Here is a 25,330-nt window from a genome sequence, read left to right as displayed (position 1 = left end):
AATACACTGTGGCTAAGTGAAGCATTTTGAGTGGTCTGGAAAACAAGGTCCTGAACTGGGGCAAGGTCAGTTTCAATATCATAAGACAGGAGGATTTGGCAGAAGTAGACTGGGAGCAGTTTGGAGTTATAGAGTCACAGGCCCTTCAGCCCATCTAGACTGTGCCAAACTGTTATTCTGTCCAGGCCTATTGACTCTCCTCAGCACCACAGTCCTCCCCACCCCTCTCACCCATCTACTTATACAGAATTCACTTAAATGTCGCAATCAAATCCAGATCCACCACTCTCACTAGCAGTAGCTTCTTGTAGTTAAACCTGTATCTGACAAGGAGTGTTTTTGAAGTGAAATAATGAATGTTTGGTACCGATGAATTCTTGTCAGGGTGAAGTATAACAAAGTCAAGTCCAGAAAATCCTACATGTCAAAGGACATCAAAGGTTGAGTTTCCAAACATATTATTAACAAGATGATGTTTTTTCAGCCAAACATCAGGGCCTATCAAGAACCAATGGGAAAACTTGTGCATGGATATGTGTCAAAGTTCAAAGTAAACTTATCATCAACGTATGTACACCGTATACACCTTGAGATTCGTTCTTCCACAGACAGCCACGAAACAAAGAAAAAACTATGTTATAGTTACTATTCTATAGATTTGCTCAGTATGCTCATAGGAAAATGAATCTCAGGGTTGTATGTTGTAACATATATGTACTTTGATAATAAAGTTTACTTTGAACTTTGAGGAAAACATCAAACCACCCCACCAGCGGGCACAAAAAAACTCAAATTATGTCAATGGCAAAAAAACGCGATAAACACAGAATATAAAACACTAACCCACAAAGGTCCTTGAAAGAGACCAGGCGTACTCAGTTCTATTTCAATCTAGCACCGTATTATTTGTTAACTGCAGCCTTTGCGATCAAAATTGCAGAAAATAGCAACAGCAAAAAGGAGGGACCAGAAGTCAGAAGCACACCATAACATGAACTACAGGGTCTAATACACAACTGTGTCGATTAAAAAGGAGAATGTATTTTATGTCTTAAAGATGCTTCAGTCCCTAGTCCCAGATGAGATGTAGTCCAGGCAGCAACAGGAGGCAAAAGGGAAGATTGCTAGCACCCTAAGATTTTTTAGTCCCTGCAGGCTGTGGGTGGGGTGCCAGATGACTGGAGGATATCTAACGTAGTGTCTTAATTCAAAACAGACAGCTGGGACAAGCCCAGTAATTAGAACTCACTGAGTTTAACATCAGTGGTAAGAAAGTCGGAAAAAAACTCTATGGGATAGGGTTAATCTATGCTTAGAAAAGCAGAGGATAGTTGGCCTGGTTTTATTAGTGCATGATCCTGTTATATTAATTTGATTTGAGATTTTTGGAGAAGGATGATATTATATGCACATGGGCAGATTAGTTGATGTGATCAGCAAGGCCTTTCTCAAGGACTGATATAGAAGGCTGGTTCAAGAGATCAGAGCACATGGGATACAAGGCAAGTTGGTAACTTGTATTCCAAGCTGCCTTGGTAATAGGAGAAGGTGGAGAGTTGCTCTTGCTTTTGACATACCACAGGAATGAGTGCTGGGACATGTGCTGTTGTCATATGCATTAATTATCTGGAGATGAACATAAATTATATAAGAAGTAATTCTGTAGATGACACAAGAATTGGACTTATTGAGGAACAGAAGGACCTTGATGTACCACCCCAAAGATTCCTGAAGGTGGCAGCACGGATAGATGGAATAGTAAAGAGACAGAGGATACTTGCCTTCATCAGGGTGTAGAATATAAGAGAGGCATTGGTACAACTTTATAAAGCCACAGCTGGAATACTGTGTGCAGTTTTGGTCATCACATGGCAGGAAGGCCATGAGAAGAGGAAATTTACCAGGTGTAAACACAAGAGCTTCTGCAGATGCTGAAAATTCTGAGGAACACACACAAAATGCTGGAGGAACTCAGCAAGTCAGGTAGCGTCAACGGAGAGGAATAAACAACTGACATTCTGGGCTGAGACCCTTCATCGGTCCTGAAGAAGAGTCTTGACCCAACATGTTGAATGTTTATTCCTCTACATAGATGCTGCCTGAACTGCTGAGTTCCTCCAGTATTTAGTGTGTTTTTACCAGGATGTGCTGGCTGGGACGGAACATTTCCAATATGAGGAGACAGCGATTCTGCTGGGATTATCTATGACGAGCATAGCTAGAGAGCTTAGAGAGAAACTTTTCCCGACGATGGCGGCATCTAAAATCAGTGGGCATACAGTAGGTTTAAGAAAAGGCGGGGGGGGGGGGGTGAGGATCAGAGGAGATCCAAGGAATTTGTGTTTTCACCCTGAGGGTGGCTGATATCTAGAATGCATTGGGAGAAGCTGGTGGAGACATTTAATAAGAGCCTGGATGATTAAACAGGGCATAGAAATCAATGGTAAATGGGGTAAGTGTAGATGATGATCGGCAAAGATGTAATGGGGCAACAGGCCAGTTTCTATGCTACATTATGATTGGCTACCAAAGGAAGTGATAGAGAACAATTACAATGTTTAAAGGATAATTTATGGATGAATAGGACAGGTTTAGAGCAGAGGTTGCCAACCTAGTGTGCACAGACTCCCTGCTTCATGGTATTAGTTCATCGCATTAAAAAGGTTGGGGACCCCTGATTTAGAGGGATATGAGCCAAACACAGAAAAATAGGATGAATTCAGATAGGCACCTTGGTCGACATAGACAAATTGGGCCAAAGAGACTGTTTACTGTTTACCTGATGTAAACAACTTTATGACTCTATACTTTGGAACCTGATTGGAATTGCATTATTTTGGACAACATCATTCCACATCATCTGATAGAGCAAAGTCCAATAAACTTCCCACTCATCACCTTATATCGGTGAATATGACACAAAACAAATTTCATGAGACAAGCAAGAGAAAATTTCATGAGATATGTCAGTGATAATAACCTTGACTCTGATTCAGTCTTTGTTTTAGGAAAAGAACTGTGTGACACAGAAACATGAAGTGAATATTAACTTATCCCAACATGTTGTATACAGACATAAAATAAATCTATGGGAAAACAATTTAACATTTTAAGTCAATATATCTATTGTTAATAATTAGTTATTTATATAATTTTGATTTAATTTGCAGTTAGTTAATTATAAATATTAAAAAATCATATTTAGCCTGCTGTAGTATCAGAGGCATGAAGCAGTATTTGATCTGATAAAATTCTGTCAGCATGTCACTTGTGAACAAGCCATCTGCAGCATCAAAAGGTGCTTCTTCATCTCCCTGTGCTTATTTTACTCATTTTTATTAAAGGTTTTCTTCCTTTTGATTATTGTTGTAATACTACATTACATTGAAGAACAAAAAAACTTTTAAAATGCAGTAACAGCAAATTTTATTTGTAATTAACTCACTAACAAATATTTAAAAGATCCTTAAACTAATTAGACTTTACAGCATGAAAAGAGCGCTATTTTGATTGTTTTAGGAGGTTTGGACATTTTCATGGAGATGGATTTTTTTTAAAGTTTAGGAAAATGCATCTCCATTCTGATAATTATATATATATATAGAGAGAGGTATACACACACACACACACACACACACACACACACACACACACACACACACACACACACACACACACATATATATATATATATATATATATATATATATAGACACACACACACACACACACATAAATAAAGTGAACACACATGAAGAAATACTTGCAGGGAATAAGAAACAAAACATAAGCAATACCTTGCCAAAATTGTCAGTGTGCTCCAGGTATTCTGTATTTTTTTCCTGCAGTAAAAGTCAGAGAATATAGTTATTTATTTAAAAATATATACCTTTATAGTATTAAAGCTAATTTATAACACATCAAAAAGCATTTTCTTTTCACCCCTTCCTGAAAAAAAGTTTTGCAAAACAATGCATTAACCCTTTCACCCTCTATAAATGCTGCCCAACTGAGAACAACATTCATTTGAAATCTGATCATTGAGGAGGCAAATCAGTTCAAGGTTGGAAGAGTCATTTACGATTTAACTCAAAATTAAACTTCTGGATATCAAACAATTTATCATGAAAGAATAGGCAAGCATCTACATAGATTAATTTTAAATGGGGAAGTCTTTAAAATATTTAGTTAAATAAAACATTTAGACAGAACTACAGAAAACAGCAAAACAAAATGGAATTTACTGTTCAAAGTGATGCGGCCTGTCACACAGTTAAGCTTATTTATTAACTTATCCCAAACACATAAACAATTGAATAATGTCTCAAATGTCAGTATCTATGAGAAGATTTATAATTATCTTAATTACAGTAAAATCTCCAGCTGCATAGTAGGTGGCAACACTTTTTAACAACTGAATTCATATGATTTATCATGTATTACCCAATATTCAGAATTGTACAGGTCACTGAATTAATAAATACTGCTTGTAACAGATGAAATAATAGCATCCCTGGTTCCTTAAAATTGTCATAGGTTGGGGGGCTGGTGTAGAGGGGATAAACTCCCACTACATATTGAATGCTCCCTATGGTGTGCGTCTCAAATAGCCTCCGACAACTGAGTCCGGCTCCTGGCCTTCATGTCTGGCTTAACTACTAAGACCAACCGAACTCTTTGTCCTGACAGAAGGGGTGGGTTACTGGTCCCTCAAAACCAGTTGCTTTGGGCAGATTGGGCTTGTTAGCCTTGACTGGCCGCTCATCCAGGAGAAGGAAAACTCTTGATCTCAAACCTATGCTGCCTTGCGGCTATACACTCACAGGGAAGGCTTCAGGAAGACACTCCGAGAAAAATCCCAGACCTGGAGTCCCTAAGGGAGTCCCATGTTGAGTTCAACGCTGACTGGCAACTCTTCTGATGTCGCTGGTGCTAAACTATATTGGTCTCTGCCGTACCTTTAGATTCATCAGCTGCGTGGAGAGAGAAAGTCTGCTGTGTGGGCAACAGCTTGCCCTTTATATAGTACTGACCAGGCTTGTATATCACATAGACAGCAAGGACGCAATATCCATGGCTGACCCTGACCAACAGAGGGATTCAAATTAACAACCCTCTTCCCTCCTCCAAAGTGTAACTTAATCAGGTTTTCAGCTAGAGCAAAGGAGGGGAAAGCCCAGAGTAATTTAGAAATAACCAGATAATAGATAGGGAAATGGTAGCATCTCGTTGAACACAATGAATGAATGGCTTTCCTCATATCAGTTTCTTGTTATCTCCAATTCATCCTTCATTTATCATTTTCTTCTTGATACGAGTCAGGTGAAAACAGGATGTAGCATAATTTGATTTGCTCCTAGACCCATCGTCAGTTTGTTGCACAAGGACAGCCCACCTTTTATAATGCCATTCACATTGTAAGTACGTTCTGGCATCTGTGTATTTGTGTACATTTTATTCCATATCCGTACTTTAACCCGGAACTCATCTTTATATAATAATTTGTTCTTTATAATTGTTGTACGTTGTAGTTTTTTGTTGTATGTCATGCCAAGACACCACAGCAAATTTCCAATACCAGTAAAAGTGTGTTGGATCCGGGGGAGCCAACACACTTGACAACCGTTATACCACCATCAAGAATGCTTAGCTTGTCATCGTACGCCTGCACTTCGGAAAGCCTGATCACCTGGCTCTACTTTTACTTCCAGCAAACAGGCAGAGACTGAAGGCCACAGCACCAGTGGGAAGGACCAAGACAGTAAAGTCAAGGGAGGTGGAGGAGCACTTGCAGGACTACTTTGACTGGAAGATATTCAGGGATTCATCTTCAGATCTGAATGAATATGACACACTTGTCACCGACTTCATCAAGACCTGCATGGGCAAGTGCCTTGGAGAACATGCTGGACATACCCAAACCAAATGCCATGGATGAACCAGGAGATTTGTAGCCTGCTGAGGGCTAGATCTGTGGCATTCAATAAAGATGATCCAGAACTTTACAAGACTAGAAGACCAGGTATGACTTAAGGAAGGCTATTTTAAGAGCAAATAAACAATTCTGATTGAAGTTACAAGTCGGAATTGAATGCATGTCAGCTTTGGCAGTGTCTGCAGCCCATTACTTCCTACAAAGCAAAGCCCAACATCATGAATGACTGTGATGCTTCACTCCTAGATGAGCTCAATGCCTTCTATGCTGAACCTCTTTTATTGATGCTTTGAAGGGGAGAATACAACTACACTTGTGTGACCCTGTAATCTCTGTTTCAGAGGTCGAAGTCAGAACAGCTTTCATGAGGGTGAACCTACGCAAGGTGTGAGGGCCTAAAGCTGTACCCGGTAGGCCACTGAAAACCTGTGCCAACCAACTGGCTGGAATGCTCAAGGCCATCTTCAATCTTACATGGTTGCAGTCAGAAGTTCCCAGCTGCTTCAGAAGGATGACATTCATACCAGTACCCAAGAAGAGCAGGATTAGCTGCCTCAACAACTATCACCCGGATGCACTTGCATCCACTTCAGCTGAAGTAAGGATCTTGACCCGCTGTGATTTGCCTATTGCCACAATAGTGGATGCGATCTCACTGGCTCTCCGCTCAGCCTTGGATCACCTGGACAATAGCAATACCTACGTCAGGATGTTGTATATTGATTACAGCTCAATGTTCAACACCATTTTAGATTTGGTTGTAATCAACAAGCTGAGAAACCTGGGTCTCTGAAGATCTATCCTGGGCCCAACATACTGAAGCAATTACAAAGAAGGCACAACAGCGGCTATATTTCATTAGGAGCGTGAAGGGACTTGGTGTGTCATCAAGGGACTCTTGCAAATTTCTACAAATGTGCCGTGGAGAGCATTCTAATTGGTTGTATCACCTTCTGGCAGGGAGGAGCTACTGCACATGATGGGAAAAAACTGCAGAAAGATGCAAATTCAGCCAGCTCCATCATGAACATCAGCTTCTCCTGAATTGCGGACACCTTCACAAGGCGATATCCATCTTTAAGGATGCCCACCACCCGGGACGAGCCCTCTTCCTCATTGCTACCATCACGGAGGAGGTAGAGGAGCTTGAAGACACATGCTCAATGCTTTAAGAACAGCTTCTTCCCCACCACCATCAGATTTCTGAATGGACAATGAATCCATGCACACTACCTCACTGCGCTTTTTTCTTTTTGTTTTGTTCTCCTTTTGTTCTACTTATTTAATTTCATTTTACATGTATGTTTCTTAGTGTAATTTATAGTTTTATTATAAATTGCAATGCACTGCTGCCAGAAAACAAACTTCACAACATATGCAAGTGAAATTAAACCTGATTCTGACAGCCACACTTTGCATCAGATTTTATTTAACTGAATAAAAGGAGTAATTGCTAAAATACTTATTAAACATTAATTTGGAACATTTTTAAATTTTCTTATGCATGAAAACTTTGATGCAATTTTTACAATTTTATCCATATTTTATGCATAAGAGAAAATAAAATAGCATAATGCATAATTGAAGGGCATGGGGAAAAGATGGTGATGCAGAATGAAGATTAGATAAATAATAAACACAAGAGATTCTGCAGATGCTGGAAATCGAAAGCAACACAAGCAAAATGCTGGAGGAGCTCAGTAAATCAGACAGTATCCATGGAAATGAACAAACAGTCGACGCCTCGGGCCGAGATGCTTCTTCAGGACAGGAAAGGAAAAGGGAAGACTTCAAAATAAAAAGTGGGGGGAGGGGGAAGGGGGATAGCTAGAAGGCAAAAATCACTTTCTCACTTTTTAGCTATCTTCTTTACACTCCCCCCCCCCACCCCCACCTTTTTATTCTGGTGTCTTCCCCCTTCCTTTCCAGTCCTGCTGAGTTTCTCCAGCATTTTGTGTGTGTTTCCTTAGATAAATAATACTATTCCCTAAAAACATCCAATTAAAACAACTCTATTATTTACTATTTTCTTTAGTTTCACCACACAATTTAAATGTGCAAGGTCAAACTTAATAACAGCTCAGATGAAATCAAATTTTATCCTTTACAAGATTAAAAAATGAAATTATATAGATTACTCACAATGTTGCTATGGTGAGCTTTAGTCAGAAGAAGCATTCGACCAACCAGATCAGTAGTGGAAACACCTTGAGTGCGTTTACATTCTCTGAAATATTTTAAAAGAAATCAGAATGTGTACTGTCATTCAGTTAACCCTTATAAATTAAAAGACTCCCTCAGCTTTATTTGCCGCTGAAATCCTCATCTGTTTGTTTGCTATCTCTATTATTGATTATTCCGACATCCTTCTAGCTGAATCCCTAAACATTATATTACACTGTAGCCCTTTGTTTTAGTATAAACTGTTCCCCATAGCAACCAGCTGAATGGACATTGAACCCAAGGATCCTGCCTCAAATTTTTATTTTAGAGATAGAGAACAGAACAGGCTCTTCCAGTTCCACAAGCCACAACTCCCAGTAACTCACCCATTTAACCCTAGCCTATTCACAGGAAATACTTACAATGACCAATTAACCAACAAACTGGTACGTCTTTGGACTGTGGGAAAAAACTGGAGCACCTGGAGGGAATCTGCGTGGTCACGGGGAGAACACACAAACTCCTTACAGGCGGCTCCAAAATTGAACTTTTAACTTTAGCCCTACGAGCTGTAGTGCATCATGCTAACCACTACATGGCTTGATTGAGACCAAGCAATGATGTAGGAACAACACATTATAACAAAATAGGAAATTAATTAGTACTGCTACCTGTATCTGCCTGCCTTCTTTACTTCTTCATATGTGTCCTTTCCATCAGCAGTCAGGGTAATATCATCTACGAATCAAACATTAAAGGGAAATTATAAATTGTCACCAGACTGCTGGAAAGCAAGATAACAAAATACTTCAAGAACTTGGCCTGAAAAATTAATGGTTCTATCGAAGCCCGGTGGACAATGTTAGTTGCTTCAAATATATTGATAAATACTCTATCAATATTATATCATTTTACACCCAAGAGAAATTGACTAATTTTGCTTCTGATTATTTGATACAACATACCTCCATGGACACAGAAATCACAGTTGTATTTATCCAGAGTTTCAAGTGTTGTTACATATGGTGCTCCCTCGATGACCTCATCCACCCACTTGATTGCACGGACCATCTTGTAACGTTCCTCCTGTGTAAATACAGGTGGACCTTTGTGCTTGGACACTTCCTCTGAAAACAGATCAGGAAGGATTCAATTAATTAACAAAAACATATTTTCCAAATCCAGTTATTACCAAATGAGCTTTAATATATTATGAAGGTCACACTTACGGTAAAGTGTAATACAAAATTGGCAAACAGCTCCTGATTTGAAAAAGTAAACTTAATTTTGAAGAATTTTTACAGCAATGGGTAGTTGCATCAGTGTTCTTGCATAAAGATTGAATAGAAATCCATCCACTGTTTTCTTCATATACCCTGCCTCATTTCTGATTCCTGTTACTTACACTTTTTCCTTGTTTGCATCTTGGCAGACTGAAAGGACAACCTACCACTGGAGGATAAGCTGGAGTCACAGAGGACACGGTGATACAGCTAACTAGTACAGCAGCTGCCTCACACCTCCAGTGACATGGGTTCAATCCTGACCTCTGGTGCTGTGTGCGTAAACTTTTGCAAATCCTTCCTCTGACCATGTGGGTTTCCTCCCACATCCCCAGGTTGACCACTGTAAATTGCTCAAAGTGCATAGGTGAAAGGTGATGGATAATGATGGGTTGATAGTGACTATGCACTTCTCTGAGGATTGTCTCCCTTTCATGGTGGAGAGTCTTGCGAGTTCCTGAGACTCTGAGAGTGACGCCATCTGGAGTTCAGCCATCTGCTGTTTCGCTCCTGGTAGGGTTATCTACGCCGGTAAGGTCAGGAGGGAGGAAGAGGAAGAGGAAGGCTTCAACTGTGGAGCTGGCAGAAGCTGATGACACATCTCAATGACAGAGAAGGCAGAGGAAGCTGCAGCAGTAAGGGGTCCTCGGTCATCTCGCATTCCATGCCACTGGACCCTGACCCTGATCTGTCAAGGACTGTGTGGCGGCTGCCCAGGCATCAGCCTCTCCAGGTTAAGCAGTCACGCACAGGCATTCTCCGTTAAGGTTATAACCCCTTAGAAGAACATCAAACTCAACTCGAGTAACCACACAACTAGAGTGACTATACTTCATAAGTGGATAAGGCCATGAAAGGTGCTATATAAAGCAGGTTCTTTCTTTCAAGAGAAAAGACTGAAACCCTCTCATTCCAGTAAGGGTTTCTGCCCATGTCCCTAAGGAAGAATGCACACGATTCCTAATTTCCTGTGGTCAAGGAGGTTGTGACGTTATGATTCCCACAAACATCAGAGTGATATAAGGAAAATACCAGAAGTTTGAGAATGGTGGGGTATAGGGTGGGGAAAGGAGGTTAAGGAGGTTCAGTTTGTCTCCAAACGCTGTAACAAACTTCTACAGATGGACTGTTTGGTCTGGTACAGCAACTTGAAGCAGAAATGAAAGAAGATACAGAGAATATTGGACTGAGCTCAGTACATCACAGGCACATCTCTCTGCAGCATTGGTAGTAACTACAGGAGGCGCTGTCTTATTAAGGCAACATCCATCATCCAAGATCCCCACCAACCAGGCCATTCCATCTTCTCACTGCTACCATCAAGCCAGGGGTACAGAACTCCTAAGTCCCACACTACCAGGTTCAAGAACAGCTACTTCCCTTCAGCCACTGGGTTCTTGAACCAATTGGCAAGACCCTAACCTTAAACTACAGTCTTGCAACACAATTACCGCTTTGATTAAAGTGGACTTTGTTTTACTTGTTCAAATTGTGTACAATTTATGTTTTTCTTGTGAATACTTCTTACCTGATGCACATATGAAAAGCACATGTTGCAGTACATATGACAATAAACTTGACTGAATAATCATTTCTTTAAAGGCGTTATGTACGTGGGTTACAATCAAAGAGATGGCTGGAGTCATTTACCACTATAGTGCAAGGGTGTTTATTAAGTGAGTCAAAAGTCAAACTTACAAAAATTAGCAAAAACAGCAAAAGCAAAACTGCTAATATTTACGAAAAGATATTTACCAGAAAACACAATCATAGCTACATACAGTGTGAACTCCTAGCAGCCTGATCTCTCTCTGCTACTGAGAATGAACTGCCCTGTTTTATAGGCACCAGGACATACCATTTTTAATTGCCCACAAAGTTAACTCAAGGCTACATATGAATCAGAATGCATGTGATGCACCCCACAATGTAGTTACAATCATATTACAAAATAAACAGATGTACCTACCTTAAATACAGTATACACACAACATCCACACATTTACACATCTCCACTACTAAAGAAATGGCATGTCCCACTGTGTATGGTGGGAAAGGTACCATAAAGCCAACCCTTTATGAGAACTGTTGCTCCTCTCTGTGCCTTGTGGACATTGGGCGGCAACCTTGCCATTTCTTTAGTGTTTATCTGTTTTTTATAAGTCAGAGGTGAAAGGAGCCAGCCGGATTCGAACCTGGGACCACTCACCTCGATGCCACTCCACCACCAGCCAGCACATTGTAATAATATACTGGGGAAAGACATTGAAGTGTACACACTCAGCAGAACAACCGGGGTGAGAGAGAGAGAGAGTGTGTGTGTGTGTGTGTGTGTGTGTGTGTGTGTGTGTGTGTGTGTGTGTGTGTGTGTGTGTGTGTGTGTGTGTGTGTGTGTGTGTGTGTGTGTGTGTGTGTGTGTGTGTGTGTGTGTGTGTGTGTGTGTGTGTGTGTGTGTGTGTGTGTGTGTGTACTCCATCACAAAGGAATTCACTGTCAGTTTGAAAAGCACATGTTGCATTACAAACTTTCTCTGCTTTAATCACAAAAAGAAATGTCTTGGTGGTATGATTAATAACAAAACCAGAGACATTTCTCTTTTACACTGGTAGGAAAAGGGTTGATAGTTGGGTGTGAAACTCCCATTGCTCAGATAACAAAGTCTGAGTAATGACGTCTAATATGAGGGGTGATATGCTTTGTAACTTACCATCTGTATGTACTCCGACAATAAGATAATCCCCCATGGAACGGGCTTGTCTCAGCTGGTTGGAGTGCCCATAATGCACCATATCATAGCTGAAACACAGACACATGCTTTACTGTAAATCCACCAATAAAAAGTATACAAAGCAGTTTGTCATCTGCTTCTCCTTAAAGTTAAAATTATACACAGGGAGCTCAAAACAGCTTCAAAATCACGTATACATAAGAGATTTGACAGATGCTGGTAATCTTGAGTAACACACAAAATGCTGGAGGAATTCAGCAAGTCAGGCAGCATCTATAGAGGGGAATTAGCAGGCAATATTTGCCTTCATCATGACTGGAAAGGAGGGGAAGGAGTATAAGCTAGCAGATGATAGGTGAAACCAGGCGAGGGGGAAAGTGAGTGGGGTGTGATGAAGTAAGAAGCTGGGAGGTGATGGGTGGAAGAGATAATGGGCTAAAGAAGATGGAATCTAGCAGGGGAGGACAGTGGACCATGGAAGGAAGGGAAGCAGAGGTGGGTGATGGGCTGCTGAAGAGACGAGAAGGGGTGAGACTGTAACCAGAATGAGGAACAGAAAAAGAGAAGTTGGGAAAGGGGGAGAAATTACCAGAAATTTAGAAATAAGATTAATGTTCATGTCATCAGGTTGGACAGAATATAAGGTGTTTTAGCATTGAGGACAAGATCTCAATACAAGCTCATAAAACAGTTACTAAGTCAACTGCCACTTGGCTCAAAGATGCTTATTCCGAGTGAGGCAACACTTCACCTGTCCGGATCGTCGACTGTATCCAGTGCTCCCAGCGCAGCCTCCTCTAAATCAATGAGACTGGGGGACGGCTCTGTCTGGCTAAGTTACTGGACCCAAGAGTTAAGCCCTGAGGAGTAGCAATAGCAACCTCCCTGAATCTGCTACTCAAAGCCAAAATGCCATAGGAAGTCAAAGGTTTAGAGCTTTGATTTTTTCTGAGCTACTGAATGCCCCTGACTTTTAGAAATATTAATATTTCTGAACAAATGTTTCAAGTAATGTAATTTAAGAACACAAAATAAGTAAAAACATGAAAGCATACATAGAATTAGAAGTAGTATTACCTTTCTACCTCACAGATGATCATTTACCATTGAAATGACTGGGCCCACAGCTGCTGTTACAGGTATAAACTGGCACAAGAACATTCCCCAGCAAACTGCTAGTAAATTCATTGGCATGGGAGTCACAAAACTCTCCAGGACTCCTGTGGAACTTCAAGCAAAACCATGGCATGGTTTTTTTTCTGCTGGTGTAGCTACATTTTGGTTTCTCTCTTAAAGTATGTTTCAGAATGCGTCAACTTTTGCAAAGATTTGGTATGGCGTCTAAATCTTTGACAAAGTTCTGTAGATTGTTGGTGGAGAGTATCTTGACAGACTCCTGCATCTCCTCCTGGATACAGAAACACCAGTGCCCTTGAATGGAAAATCCTACAAAAAGTAGTGCATACAACCTAGTCCATCACAGGTAAAGTCCTCCCCACCATTGAGCACATCTATTCAAAGAGTTATTGAGGAAAGCAACATCCATCATCAGAGACTCTCAGTGCCCAGGCCATGCTCTCTTCTCCCTGGAGCCTCAGGACACACACCAGCAGGTTCAGGAACATCTATTACCCCCTCAGCCATCAGGCTCTTGAACCAGAGGGGAGAACTTTACTCAACATCATGTCATCTTTGAAATGTTCCCACAACCTATGGACTTATTTTCAAGGATTCTTCACATCATGTTCTTGATATTTACTGCTTATTTATTATTAGTATTTCTTTTTAGTTTGTTGTCTTTTGCACACAGGTTGAACACCAAATTGGTGTGGTCTTTCATTGATTCTATTATGGATTTATTGAGAATGCCTGCAAGAAAATGAATCTCAGGGTAGTATATGGTGATATATATGTATTGTGATAATAAATTTACTTTGAACTTTGAATTAAAAGGTCAATTTCTGTTGGCAAACTTTAATTGGCAAACCTGTAAATTCTCAACTGCTTAACAATGCTGAATTTTAAAAAATACAAATGTTGTTGTGTAATGAAAGGCATTTTACAAGTTCAGTTCGTTTTGCTAATACTATGAATTCTTCGAGCTTACAGGCCTTGTTGGAATAATGTGGGAGGTCGAGGACAGATGTTGATTGGAAAAATAAAGTGAGAACGAGGGACCACTCAAGGGACTGAACAGAGATGTTCTTCAAACTTATCAAACAATCTGTGTTTGACTTCTCTATGTAGAGGAAGTCCAGCATGAGAAATACAATAAAAATGCAGTTAAGCATCTCCCATATTTGTATGGGAAAGTGCCATGAGAAGGGGATTGTTTGGTGGAGATGAAAGGGTAAACCAGAAGACAAACAGTCCTTCTGAACTGATGAAAGGGGAAAGATGAGGAAGTTGTTCCCAGTGGTGGCATCCTGTTAAAGGCGATATTGTGAGGTCTAATCCATTCAATGTGAACTTGAAGGCTCCAAGCCTCCACATCCTTCCTGTAATTCCATGACCAGAACTGCAACACAATTCTCAAAATGTTGCCTAAACAAAGTTTTATCCAGCTGTGACATGACTTCCAGATTTTTATACTCTGTGTCTTGTTCAGTGAAGGCAAGTATGCTATATGCCTCCTTTACCACCCTATCTACTTGTTTTGCCATTTTCAGGGAGTTATGGGCTTACACCTCTATACAAAAATACCCCTAAGGATCTGCCAATGACTGCATACTTCCCTGCAATGTTTTACTTCACGTTTGTTCAGATTTAACTCTATCTTCCATTTCTCTACCCATATTTCCAACTGGTCCTTACTCTGCTGAATCCTTTGGCAACCTTCCTCACTATCCGTAACTCTGCCAACTTCTGTGTAGTCTGCAAACCTACTAATCGGCCCACCAATAATTTGGTTCAGATGGAAAATAATCTACATCTAATTTATTCAACTGCTTGCCTTTTTTAAAAAACAAATACAGGTGGACCATCACAAATCTGGAATGACTGGGACCTGAGCAGTGCCGGATTAGTGATTTTGCCAAATTAGTGTTTCGGTTAGGATTAAATAATAAACACCTCTACCCACTTGATGATCACCTCACCCTTGGAAAATAAAGAAAAAAGAAACGACAGATTAAATGCAGTTCTTTCACAAATTCCTGTACTAGTCTGTCAGAGTCAACTGCACTCAGTAGCTGCTTCATAAGCAGGGAGCAATATTTACCCTTCAAAGAACATAATATATCATTGTCCAGGAGTTGAATTAATGACGTACAGTTAGGTGGCAGGTAGAAACTGAAAATATTCTCTACCAAGAGTTCTGCTTTCGGATACGCAGAAAAGATATCTAAAAATCAGCGTTATCTTGCAATTTTTATTGACAAACAGTCACACTGAACTCACTTCCGGAACAAAGTAACCTTCAAACAATTCCAATGTCATGGCAATTGTAATCCATTCACTTTTGTTGACATGGTAAATGACCGGGAACTGCTTCAAACCTTTGAAAGCTCCAGGACGTAAACTTTTGCCAATGACTAACAACTTTGACCTGTGGGTTCCTGCAGCATTAGAGCAGCCCATCACAGTGACACAATCTTCTGATGCTTTATAATCTGTTGGTGATTCTGCATCCTCTGTAGCTAGTGTTCGTCATGGAGTATAACACCGATATAAGGCAGTTTTGTCCACATTGTAGACCTGCTCGGGAATTAAATTTTCATCAGAAACTAATTTAGTGTACTCATCAACAAACTCAGCAGCTGATTCCTTATCTGCTGACCGGTTTTCACCACACTCCGCATGAACTTTTATGTCATGTTGCTGCTTGAAACACCGAAGCCACCCTTCACTGTAATCACACTTGTAATCCAGTGCTAGTTCTTCATGAAATAAGTTCACTTGTTCCTTCACCATCTACCCTGACAGTTCTCCACCTTCACTGGCGTGAAGTTGAAACCACTTTATGAGAACTTTTATCTTCCATCTTTCGTTGTTTTCCTTATACACATCTGTTTTTTCAAATTCGCTATCAGCAAAGAACTGGAGCAACAGTTCTTTTTGCTTCTTTATATCATAAACTGTGGAAGTCCCAAATGATATACAAGTTGCTTTTGCTTTTCACAGACACACCACTGTTGATTTTTTTTCCAGAATTTCCGCCATATCTTGTATAGGTAATGTGTGGTGTCTGGGTTTTGCACAACAAAAAGCACTTCCTTTATTCAATGAAGACATGACTGGAGCTAGATAAGTGCAAGTTATAAAAATAAAGCAGAATAACACAGAGGAATGACTCGCTTCTTTTAAAGACCATGACAACAGCTGATTCTGCTAATGGTACCACCAAAAGACGGGCGATGGGTTGGCACAGCGATGCAGGAAACGAGATCAGACTGGCAAAAATTATGTCTGAACCAGTGGTAGAACTGGATTGCTGATTGTCGGATTCAAGGTGGTCGACCTGTACTAACTTGGATTTTAAAGCAGGTGCTCAGAACATTTGGAGATGGACCTTGACCAAAGGAGCTGCAAAGCACTCCTTCCCTCTGCTAGCCTGCAGACACTTGGACAAGGTGTAGCACCTGCTCAGCCCCCACCACCCCAAACAGGGTCACATGAAGCCATGGAAGCAGGTGGTGCACATCACAAGTGTTGGCCATGCAACCACTGATGCCAAGCTGACAATCTCTTAAGAGTACTGATCATGGTTTGGGTCACCATCTTGTAAAGACACTGCCCAGAAGGCGGCAAAGGCAAACCACTTCTGTAGAAAAATCTGTCAAGAACAATCATGGTCATGGAAAGACCACGATCACACACGTCATACGACACAGCACATACGAACAAGACAGACAGACAGACATACTTTATTGATCCCGAGGGAAATTGGGTTTTGTTACAGTCGCACCAACCAAGAATAGTGTAGAAATATAGCAATATAAAACCATAAATAATTAAGTAATAATAAGTAAATAATGCCAAGTGGAAATAAGTCCAGGACCAGCCTATTGGCTCAGGGTGTCTGACACTCCAAGGGAGGAGTTGTAAAGTTTGATGGCCACAGGCAGGAATGACTTCCTACGACGCTCAGTGCTGCATCTCGGTGGAATGAGTCTCTGGCCGAACGTACTCCTGTGCCTAACCAGTACATTATGGAATGGATGGGAGACATTGTCCAAGATGGCATGCAACTTGGACAGCATCCTCTTTTCAGACACCACCATCAGAGAGTCCAGTTCCACCCCCACAACATCACTGGCCTTACGAATGAGTTTGTTGATTCTGTTGGTGTCTGCTACCCTCAGCCTGCTGCCCCAGCACACAACAACAAACATGATAGCACTGGCCACCTCAGACTCATAGAACATCCTCAGCATCGTCCGGCAGATGTTAAAGGACCTCAGTCTCCTCAGGAAATTGAGATGGCTCTGACCCTTCTTGGAGACAGCCTCAATGTTCTTTGACCAGTCCAGTTTATTGTCAATTCGTATCCCCAGGTATTTGTAATCCTCCACCATATCCACACTGACCCCTTGGATGGAAACAGGGGTCACCGGTGCCTTAGCCCTCCTCAGGTCAACCACCAGCTCCTTAGTCTTTTTCATATTAAGCTGCTGATGATTCTGTTCACACCATGTGACAAAGTTTTCCACCGTAGCACTGTACTCAGCCTCATCTCCCTTGCTGATGCATCCAACTATGGCAGAGTCATCAGAAAACTTCTGAAGATGGCAAGACTCTGTGCAGTAGTTGAAGTCCGAGGTGTAGATGGTGAAGAGAAAGGGAGACAGGACAGTCCCCTGTGGAGCCCCAGTGCTGCTTACCACTCTGACACACAGTGTTGCAAGCGCACGTACTGTGGTCTGCCAGTCAGGTAATCAATAATCCATGACACCAGGGAAGCATCCACCTGCATCACTGTCAGTTTCTCAACCAGCAGAGCAGGGCGGATGGTGTTGAACGCACTGGAGAATTCAAAAAACATGATCCTCACAGTGCTCGCCGGCTTGTCCAGGTGGGCGTAGACACGGTTCAGCAGGTAGACGATGGCATCCTCAAGCACTGAACACTTAATTGTTTTGGGCACAAACTGTACATTTTTAGAATGGGAAATATTTTGCTTATTATCATCTGACACCTGACATACGAGCAATTTATTTGAGTTTAAATACTGAAATAATTCTCTCGTGTATTCTACAGATTAGCTTTCTTTGTAGCCAACACAAATGATTACTAAAACTACAATGATCATACTGCAAAACAACGTTTCCTGTGACTTAATCATTCAGACCTCCACAGATAACAGTGAATTCCCCGGGTAATTGGGCCATCTGGGTAGACACTTATTTGGAACAACTCTCAAAGAACAGAAGCTAACCAAGGAAAATAGCTGGAATTCCCTTTATCTATGTGGGGTCACTATGCCATTTAATTGGGGCAGGAAACTGTTACCAAACAGTTTCTAACTAGCATCAGTCACACGCACTTGTGTATCTGCAGACATTATACTGTACTTAGAGCGAACAGCTTTTCAATCGCATCAGCTGTGTGTGTTTGAGTTCAAAATCAGTGATCTTCATCACTGATAGTTAGTGAGAAATAATCAGTATGACAATTTTGATTTGTTTTGCTCATTGTGGTTTCAAGCATTCAGGCTTGGAGATGACAGAAATGGCAGCAAGTGAAAACGAAATGATTTCACTAGTTCAACAAGCTAAAAACTATGAAGAATCAGAATCAGATTCAACACCACTGGCATGTCGTGAAATTTGTTGTTTTTATAAAGACCATAAATTACAGTAAGTATATATAAAAAAAGGAGTAAAATTAGTGCAAAAAGAGAGAAAAAAGTACCAAGGTAGTGTTCATGGGTTCATTGTCCATTGAGAAATCTGGTGGTGGAGGGGAAGAAGCTGTTGCTGCAACACTTGAACGTGTGTCTTCAGGCTCCTGTATCTCCTTGCCAGTCCAGGGTGATGGAGTCCTTCATGATGGATGCCATCTTTTTGAGACTTCACCTTACGAAGGTGATCTGGATGCTGGGGAGACTAGTGGCCACGATGGAGCCAGCTGAGTCTGCAACCCTCTGAAGCGTTTTCCGATCCTGTGTAGTGGCTCCTCTATACCAAGCGGTAATGCTCTCTAACGTACATCTGTAGAAATCTGCGAGTGCCTTCAGTGACAAATTCTTTAAAGAATTTGAAGGTATCGACAATCATCTTAAATGATATAATGAAAATGAAGATTTGGAGGATGCAGTCATCTGCACTGATTTTGTTCATTTACATCAAAATAACACAGCAGCATACAGTGGATGAATTCCTCTGTTTATAACTATGAGGAACTACAGATTTATGGTACTGTGGTATATTGTTAGTGTTCTAGTTATGCATTTCATCAAAATACATAATTTGATACTCAGTTAAGTGGGCTTTTTAATACGTTTTTAACTACTTCCTTCATTCATCTCAGTATTTTTCATTACCAAATTTCCTTCTTCTTCTTAACGTCACTCCATAGGTTACTCATCAAAAGCTGGTTTAATAAGCTAGGAATTACATCAAAAGATTATCTGACTATTATAACTGGGTCTATTTAAATCAGGTATCCACAGACATACACTACCAGTTGTGATACTGAATGCTTTTTTTTGGCAATAGGGATGCTATAGGCAGGATGGTGACAGTGACCAATGGTGATGTTTTTTTTCAAACAACTCTCAAAGCTACTAGATATTTTCAGAGATATACTTCTAGACCGTCTCTGTGGCTGTGGACTCACTTTCAGAAACTCTGGTTAAAGTTCTGCATTTTTTTTTTGTTTGCATGATTTGTTCTTTTTTTTTTGCACAATGGATCTTTGTCAGTGGGTTTTTTAAAATGGGTTCTATTGTGCTTCTTTGTTTTGTGGTTGCCTGCAAAAAGACGAATCTCAAGGTTGTATGCAGTATACATACCTTGATAATCAATGGAGTTTGAACTTTGAATAAGGAGAAGGCCACGTTTTTATATGGGACTTTTCCGGCTGTAAAACAAGGTACGGCTGATAAACAGCCAATGCAATTAGTAACTCATTGCAAAAGGCCAAGGTACATGCTCCGTGGAAGACATATTATGGATAGAAATACTCCCTGCTTTACTCACAGACGAAAAGCTCTGCAAAGATATCCTTCTAGTTTCTCAGTTTACAAAACAGGGTTATAAACTAGTCTAACTGATCTGACAACATCACCTGAACCTTGTGCTTCACTTACAACACTGTACGCGATCATCTAGATTGAATTTAAGGAGATAAAAACTTTGATCTGTGTTATAAATGTGAGTAATCTCAACAACAGTAAGTTTGTAAAGATGACCCCATTTAATCTCTAAAAATTACAAAATGAATAAATAGTGCACTAAACAAATAATGAGGTAGTAGTGTTCATGGGTTCAGAAATCTGATAGCAGAAGGGAAGACACTGTTCTTGAAATTTTGAATTTGTGTCTTCTGGATCCTGTATCTCCTCCCCAACGGTAGTAATGTGAAGAAAACATGTCCCAGATGGTGATGGATGTGCCTTCATAAGGCACTGCCTTTTGAAGATGTTCTTGGTGGCAGGAAGGGCTGAGTCTGTGATGGAACTGGCTGAATCTACAGCCCTGCAGCCTCTTGCACTACTGTGTATTGAATGCTCGACTGTAATGCAACCAGCCAGAATACTGTCTACTGTGCATCCACAGGAGTTCACTCCTAACGAAATGGAACTGCTGAGTACTGAATACTTCCTTTGTAATTGCATCAATATGTTGGGCCCAGGATAGGTCCTCTGAGATGTTGATGTACAGGAACTTGAAGCTCTCACTCTTTTCACTGCTGACCCCTCAATGAGGACCACTGTGCATTCTCCTGACTTTCCCGTCCAGAGGTCCACAATCAATCCCTTGGCCTTGCTGATGTTGAGTACAAAGTTGCTGTTGTGACACAACTCAGCCAGATGCTCACTCTTGTACACTATCTCTGCCAACAAAAGTGGTGCCACTGGCGAACCTATGGATGGCATTTTAACTGTGCCGAGCCACATCGCCATGAGAACTCACACTGCCCACACATCACCCTTTACATCATGGCAAAGTAGTGGGAACTGAGCTGTTTCAAACTCCCGGGCTCGTACATCACGCACAACCTCTCATGGTTCCAAAACAAGCACTACACAGCCAGGAAAACTCACCAACGCCTTTGAGAAGGCTGAAGAGAGGTGGACTATGCATATCTCTATACACGATCTACTAAAGATGCACAGTGGAGAGCACCCTAACTGCTTGGTTAGGGATCTGCACTGTGGCGGTAGGAAGGCTCTACGACAGGTAGTCAAAACTGCCGAACCACATCACTGGCACCAGCCTATCTTCCATCAAAGACAGATATAAAGTAAGGTGCCAGCAAAGGACCAATAACATCATGAAGGATCCCATCCACCCTGCTCATTGACTGTCTATCCCACTCCCATCAGGGCAAAAGCTATAGTGTGTAGCATTCCCGCCTGCATCACCAGACTCAAAAGCAGTTACTTTCCCCAAGCAGTAAGGCTGATCAACACCTCCATCAACTAACCCATCCCTCCACACCCCCCACCATCACTACTTTATCATTTCCTGCCGGTCACCTTATGTACAGACACTCCTGTGTCTAGTGTCACTTTATGGACATACATACAATCAATTTATATAAGCAATCTTACATATACATATTTATTGTTTTTATATTATTGCGTTTTCTTTTTTGTGTTGCATCAGATCCAGAGTAACAATCATTTCCTTCCCCTGTACAATTGTGTATTGGAAATGACATTAAACAATCTTAATTGTTTAGAGTAGAGCAGCACACATCCTTGAGGTACATCAATGTTGAATGTCACCGAGGTGAGGTGTTATTACTGATCACACCTACTTTGATAAGAAAGTCAAGGATCCAGTTGCAGAGGCCCAGGATTTGAAGCTTGTAGATTAATACTGGGGGATGATGGCACTGAATGCTGAGTTGTAATTGATAAGTAGTGTGTTTTGCTGTTTGGTGCGCCAAAGCCAAGAGGAGAGCCAGTGATATTGTGTCTGCTGTCGGCCTTTTGTTGTGACAGGCAAATAGCAGCAGGTCCTGACAGGAGTTAACTCTAGCCACAACAAATCTCTCAAAGCACTCCATCACAGTAGATGTGAGTGCTACTGGGTAATAATTGTTGAGGCAGCTCACCATGCTCTTCTTGCATTGTTATAATTGACACCCTTTTGAAGCAGGAGGTAACTTCTGACTGCACTAGTGAAGATGTCCTTGAACACTCCTACAGTTGGCTGGCACAGATTTTCAGCACCCTACCAGGTACAACATTGGAGCCCGATGCCCTGCGAGGATTCACCTGTTTGAAGGATTCCCTGAAACTGATCTGGGAGCTGTCAAATGCTGTGGGGATTTGCACAGGTGTAATGTTATTCTCCCTTTCAAAGGATGCATAAAAGTCATTGAGCTCACCTGGGAGAATATGCAAAACTATTATTTGTAAAAATTTATCCATGACTTCAATAATATCTGAAGCTCAGAATAGATATCTTCCTAATCTAAACACTTCCTATATCGAGATAAATTTGGTAATTCAGTGCAGATTTAAATGTTCCAATTGTAATTTGCACACATTCTTAGTCGATAGATTGTGTTAGAACTGATGAAAACAAAAGGTGGTGCATGGAGCTGTAAATGACCTACCACTTATAGCTTCACTAATCACTTTTCCCTCAGTCGCCATTCCCCAGCTGCCACACAGTACACGGGTTTAACTGCAGGTGAGAGAATGCACATTTTAAAATTTAATGCAGATAATTAAACCCAAGAGAAATTAAAAGACATAACTTGCTGCCTGACTGACATAGCGTCTTGCTACAAAGGAATCAGCTGATTTTTAAAATATAATTTTCTAATTGCTGACAAGTAGTAGTATGGGAAAATCAATGAAACATTGTTTTAACAAACTGAATCCAACATTCAGTAAATACCAGCATTGAATAGATTTAGATGACTTGCACTGTGACTCTTTGCTTACTACAAACCGAGTTTACAATACTTCTTCTGTTTCGTTTATAATAGGGGTTCCAAGCCTTTTTTATGCCATGGAGCCCTATCATTAACTGAGGGGTCCATGATCCTACATGGGGAACCCCTGATTTATAAAATAATTTATTTATAACACTGAACCCCACCATTGGGTTTTTTCTTTTAAAATTTCATGAATACTGTTAGAGCCTTTTTTTTGGGGGGTTAGCACATATAGCAAATAACTTCAGCAACTGACTTCAGCCCCCAGTTTACAGATTTGAATATGAATTGTGAACTAAATCTAAAATGCTGCTCCGAACAAAGGGTTCCTACGAACTGTGAACCAAGTTAAATGGAAGACGAGACAATGCTGATTTAAATTTGTTATTTGGGTGTCTGTATTTTGGGTGCAAAGCAGGAGGTGTGGAGTTTGAGTGTAGTTCAGAGGAAGCATTGTTGATGAATTGTAAATATGGAATCATCCTTTGATCTTTAGCATGTAAAATGTAGTGTAGCATTGGGCTGAGCAGCCGAAAGGGCCCCCATCTGATGCCTGCTGTGTCTCATTCTGTCAAATAAAGAGACTGCTTCATATCTACTAGTACTTCTCTCTGGTGTCCTTGTTCATGCAAAAACACATACTAGAGGACATGAGGAAGTCCAACTTATTAAATTGTGAGATGCAACAAAGCTAGCATCTGCAGAATCTAAAAACTGTTTTTTCAAGTTGCTGAAACACCAAGCAAGCATGAACATTTGCTCCTGACAAAGCCAAGTTTGAATCCAGCTTTTTGTATTCCCCAAGCCTTTCGCCTTATCTGATGAGTTTGTCACATGATTCAAATTCAATAAATCAAATGAATCTTCTTCCTCAAAAAAATTAACCAACTCTTCACAACTCCTGACCCCTCCTGTCTAAGGTGTCAATTTCTACAGAAGCAACAAGAACAAATGAGTACTATATATAGAAATGAAGGAGGATGTTTTTCAATACTGTGCTTCATAAACATAGCATCACAAACCAGGCATGCCTTTCCTTGTTCCGAGAGCATGTCAGGCCTATTTAAGGGCTGGGTCAGATTGAAAAAGTGAGGGTTTCAGGGCCAAGGGACGCTCAGCTCGCTGCTCACAAGCTTTACTTGTCTCTGCACTGAACTAAGGCTGCAGCCTCCAACTAACTGGCTCCTGGACCAGCTGCAGTGCTGACTGGCATTGTGGCTGTGAACTCACTTTAGTGAGCTTCAGTTCTGAGTGTTACTTGCTTACTTTTTATTGATTGCTCAGTTTGTTCTGTTACTTTGCTCATTCGGGGTTTGGTGGTCTTTTTTAATAGTTTCTATTTGGGTTTCATTGTTATTGGCTGCCTGTAAGGAGATGAATCTCGAGGTTGTTTATAATATACATACTTTGGTAATAAATGTACTTTGAACTACAAAATGGACAGGTACATCAACCTCCAAATCTCTCCCCCTGCACAAAAAAAGGGATTGGGTGAAAAAAAAACGAATATAAGAACTATAAGATTGAAAAAAAAAGTCTATACTGCAAAGTCTAAATCCAAAACACAGAAAAGACCTGGACAACTCCCTCTTCAGTGGCAGGCTCTCTCCTCTCTGGTAGATCCAGCATTCACTTTCTGTACTCGCTTCAATCTCCCTCATCGCTTTAACCGGTAAACAATTGGCGAAATGGAACCAAACACTGGCTTGCGCCCCATCCTGCAGCCTGCCTGCTACAAAGTTCGCTCACACTGCCCCTGCCATTTGGAATCCCCCTGGAGACTGCAGAGCGCTGGGCACCCAAATGATCTCCAGTTTCTGCACTCACCTTGATGTTTCATTCACTCTCATCCCTTCAATCGGCGAACAATGGAAGCTATAATCGGCAAAATGGTGTCAAACATCGGTTTCTGCACCATCTTGCAGCCTTCCTGCCACAAGGTTCACTCACTGTGCCTCTGCTTCTCGGAGACTACAGAGCGCTGAAGCACTCAAACGATCTTCAAACAGCAAAACATGAGCTCCAACAGATCCAGAATCACATTCAAGATGAGAAACAAACATAAAAGGGTGGTTTCAAGATCTATCCAGAAGTTGGCGACCAAAGGAGCCTTGTACACAGGCGGCATCTTGACTGGAACCATAAGGTGCAATGCTTTAG

The 25,330-nt window shown here is 41.0% G+C and overlaps 1 protein-coding gene and 1 long non-coding RNA gene across 3 annotated transcripts in view; one reads left to right on the top strand and one right to left on the bottom strand.

Moving 5' to 3' along the window:
- LOC140714772 (uncharacterized) overlaps positions 1 to 10,908 on the top strand; it is a 28,548-nt gene extending 17,640 nt beyond the window's left edge. Inside the window, exon 5 of the long non-coding RNA XR_012095996.1 lies at positions 9,531 to 10,908. This is a non-coding gene — a long non-coding RNA (uncharacterized lncRNA). The remainder of the gene's footprint in view (positions 1 to 9,530) is intronic.
- The window catches only part of pcyt2 (phosphate cytidylyltransferase 2, ethanolamine), a 42,873-nt gene that overhangs the window by 12,009 nt on the left and 5,534 nt on the right, over positions 1 to 25,330 (bottom strand). Inside the window, exons 1-6 of one of the 2 annotated variants that reach the window (XM_073026317.1) lie at positions 22,844 to 22,865; positions 12,089 to 12,177; positions 9,064 to 9,225; positions 8,770 to 8,836; positions 8,078 to 8,162; positions 3,798 to 3,842 (exon numbers count right to left, since the gene is read on the bottom strand). In XM_073026317.1, coding sequence (XP_072882418.1) covers positions 3,798 to 3,842; positions 8,078 to 8,162; positions 8,770 to 8,836; positions 9,064 to 9,225; positions 12,089 to 12,170 — 441 coding nt within the window. In that variant the 5' untranslated portion in view covers positions 12,171 to 12,177; positions 22,844 to 22,865. Of the gene's footprint in view, positions 1 to 3,797; positions 3,843 to 8,077; positions 8,163 to 8,769; positions 8,837 to 9,063; positions 9,226 to 12,088; positions 12,178 to 22,843; positions 22,866 to 25,330 lie in introns of those variants that run through there. The other variant, XM_073026316.1, reaches the window with a different exon arrangement.

This window comes from Hemitrygon akajei, chromosome 22, assembly GCF_048418815.1.
Source record: "Hemitrygon akajei chromosome 22, sHemAka1.3, whole genome shotgun sequence".
Lineage (NCBI taxonomy): Eukaryota > Metazoa > Chordata > Chondrichthyes > Myliobatiformes > Dasyatidae > Hemitrygon > Hemitrygon akajei.
This window is presented reverse-complemented; position numbering and strand designations above follow the sequence as displayed.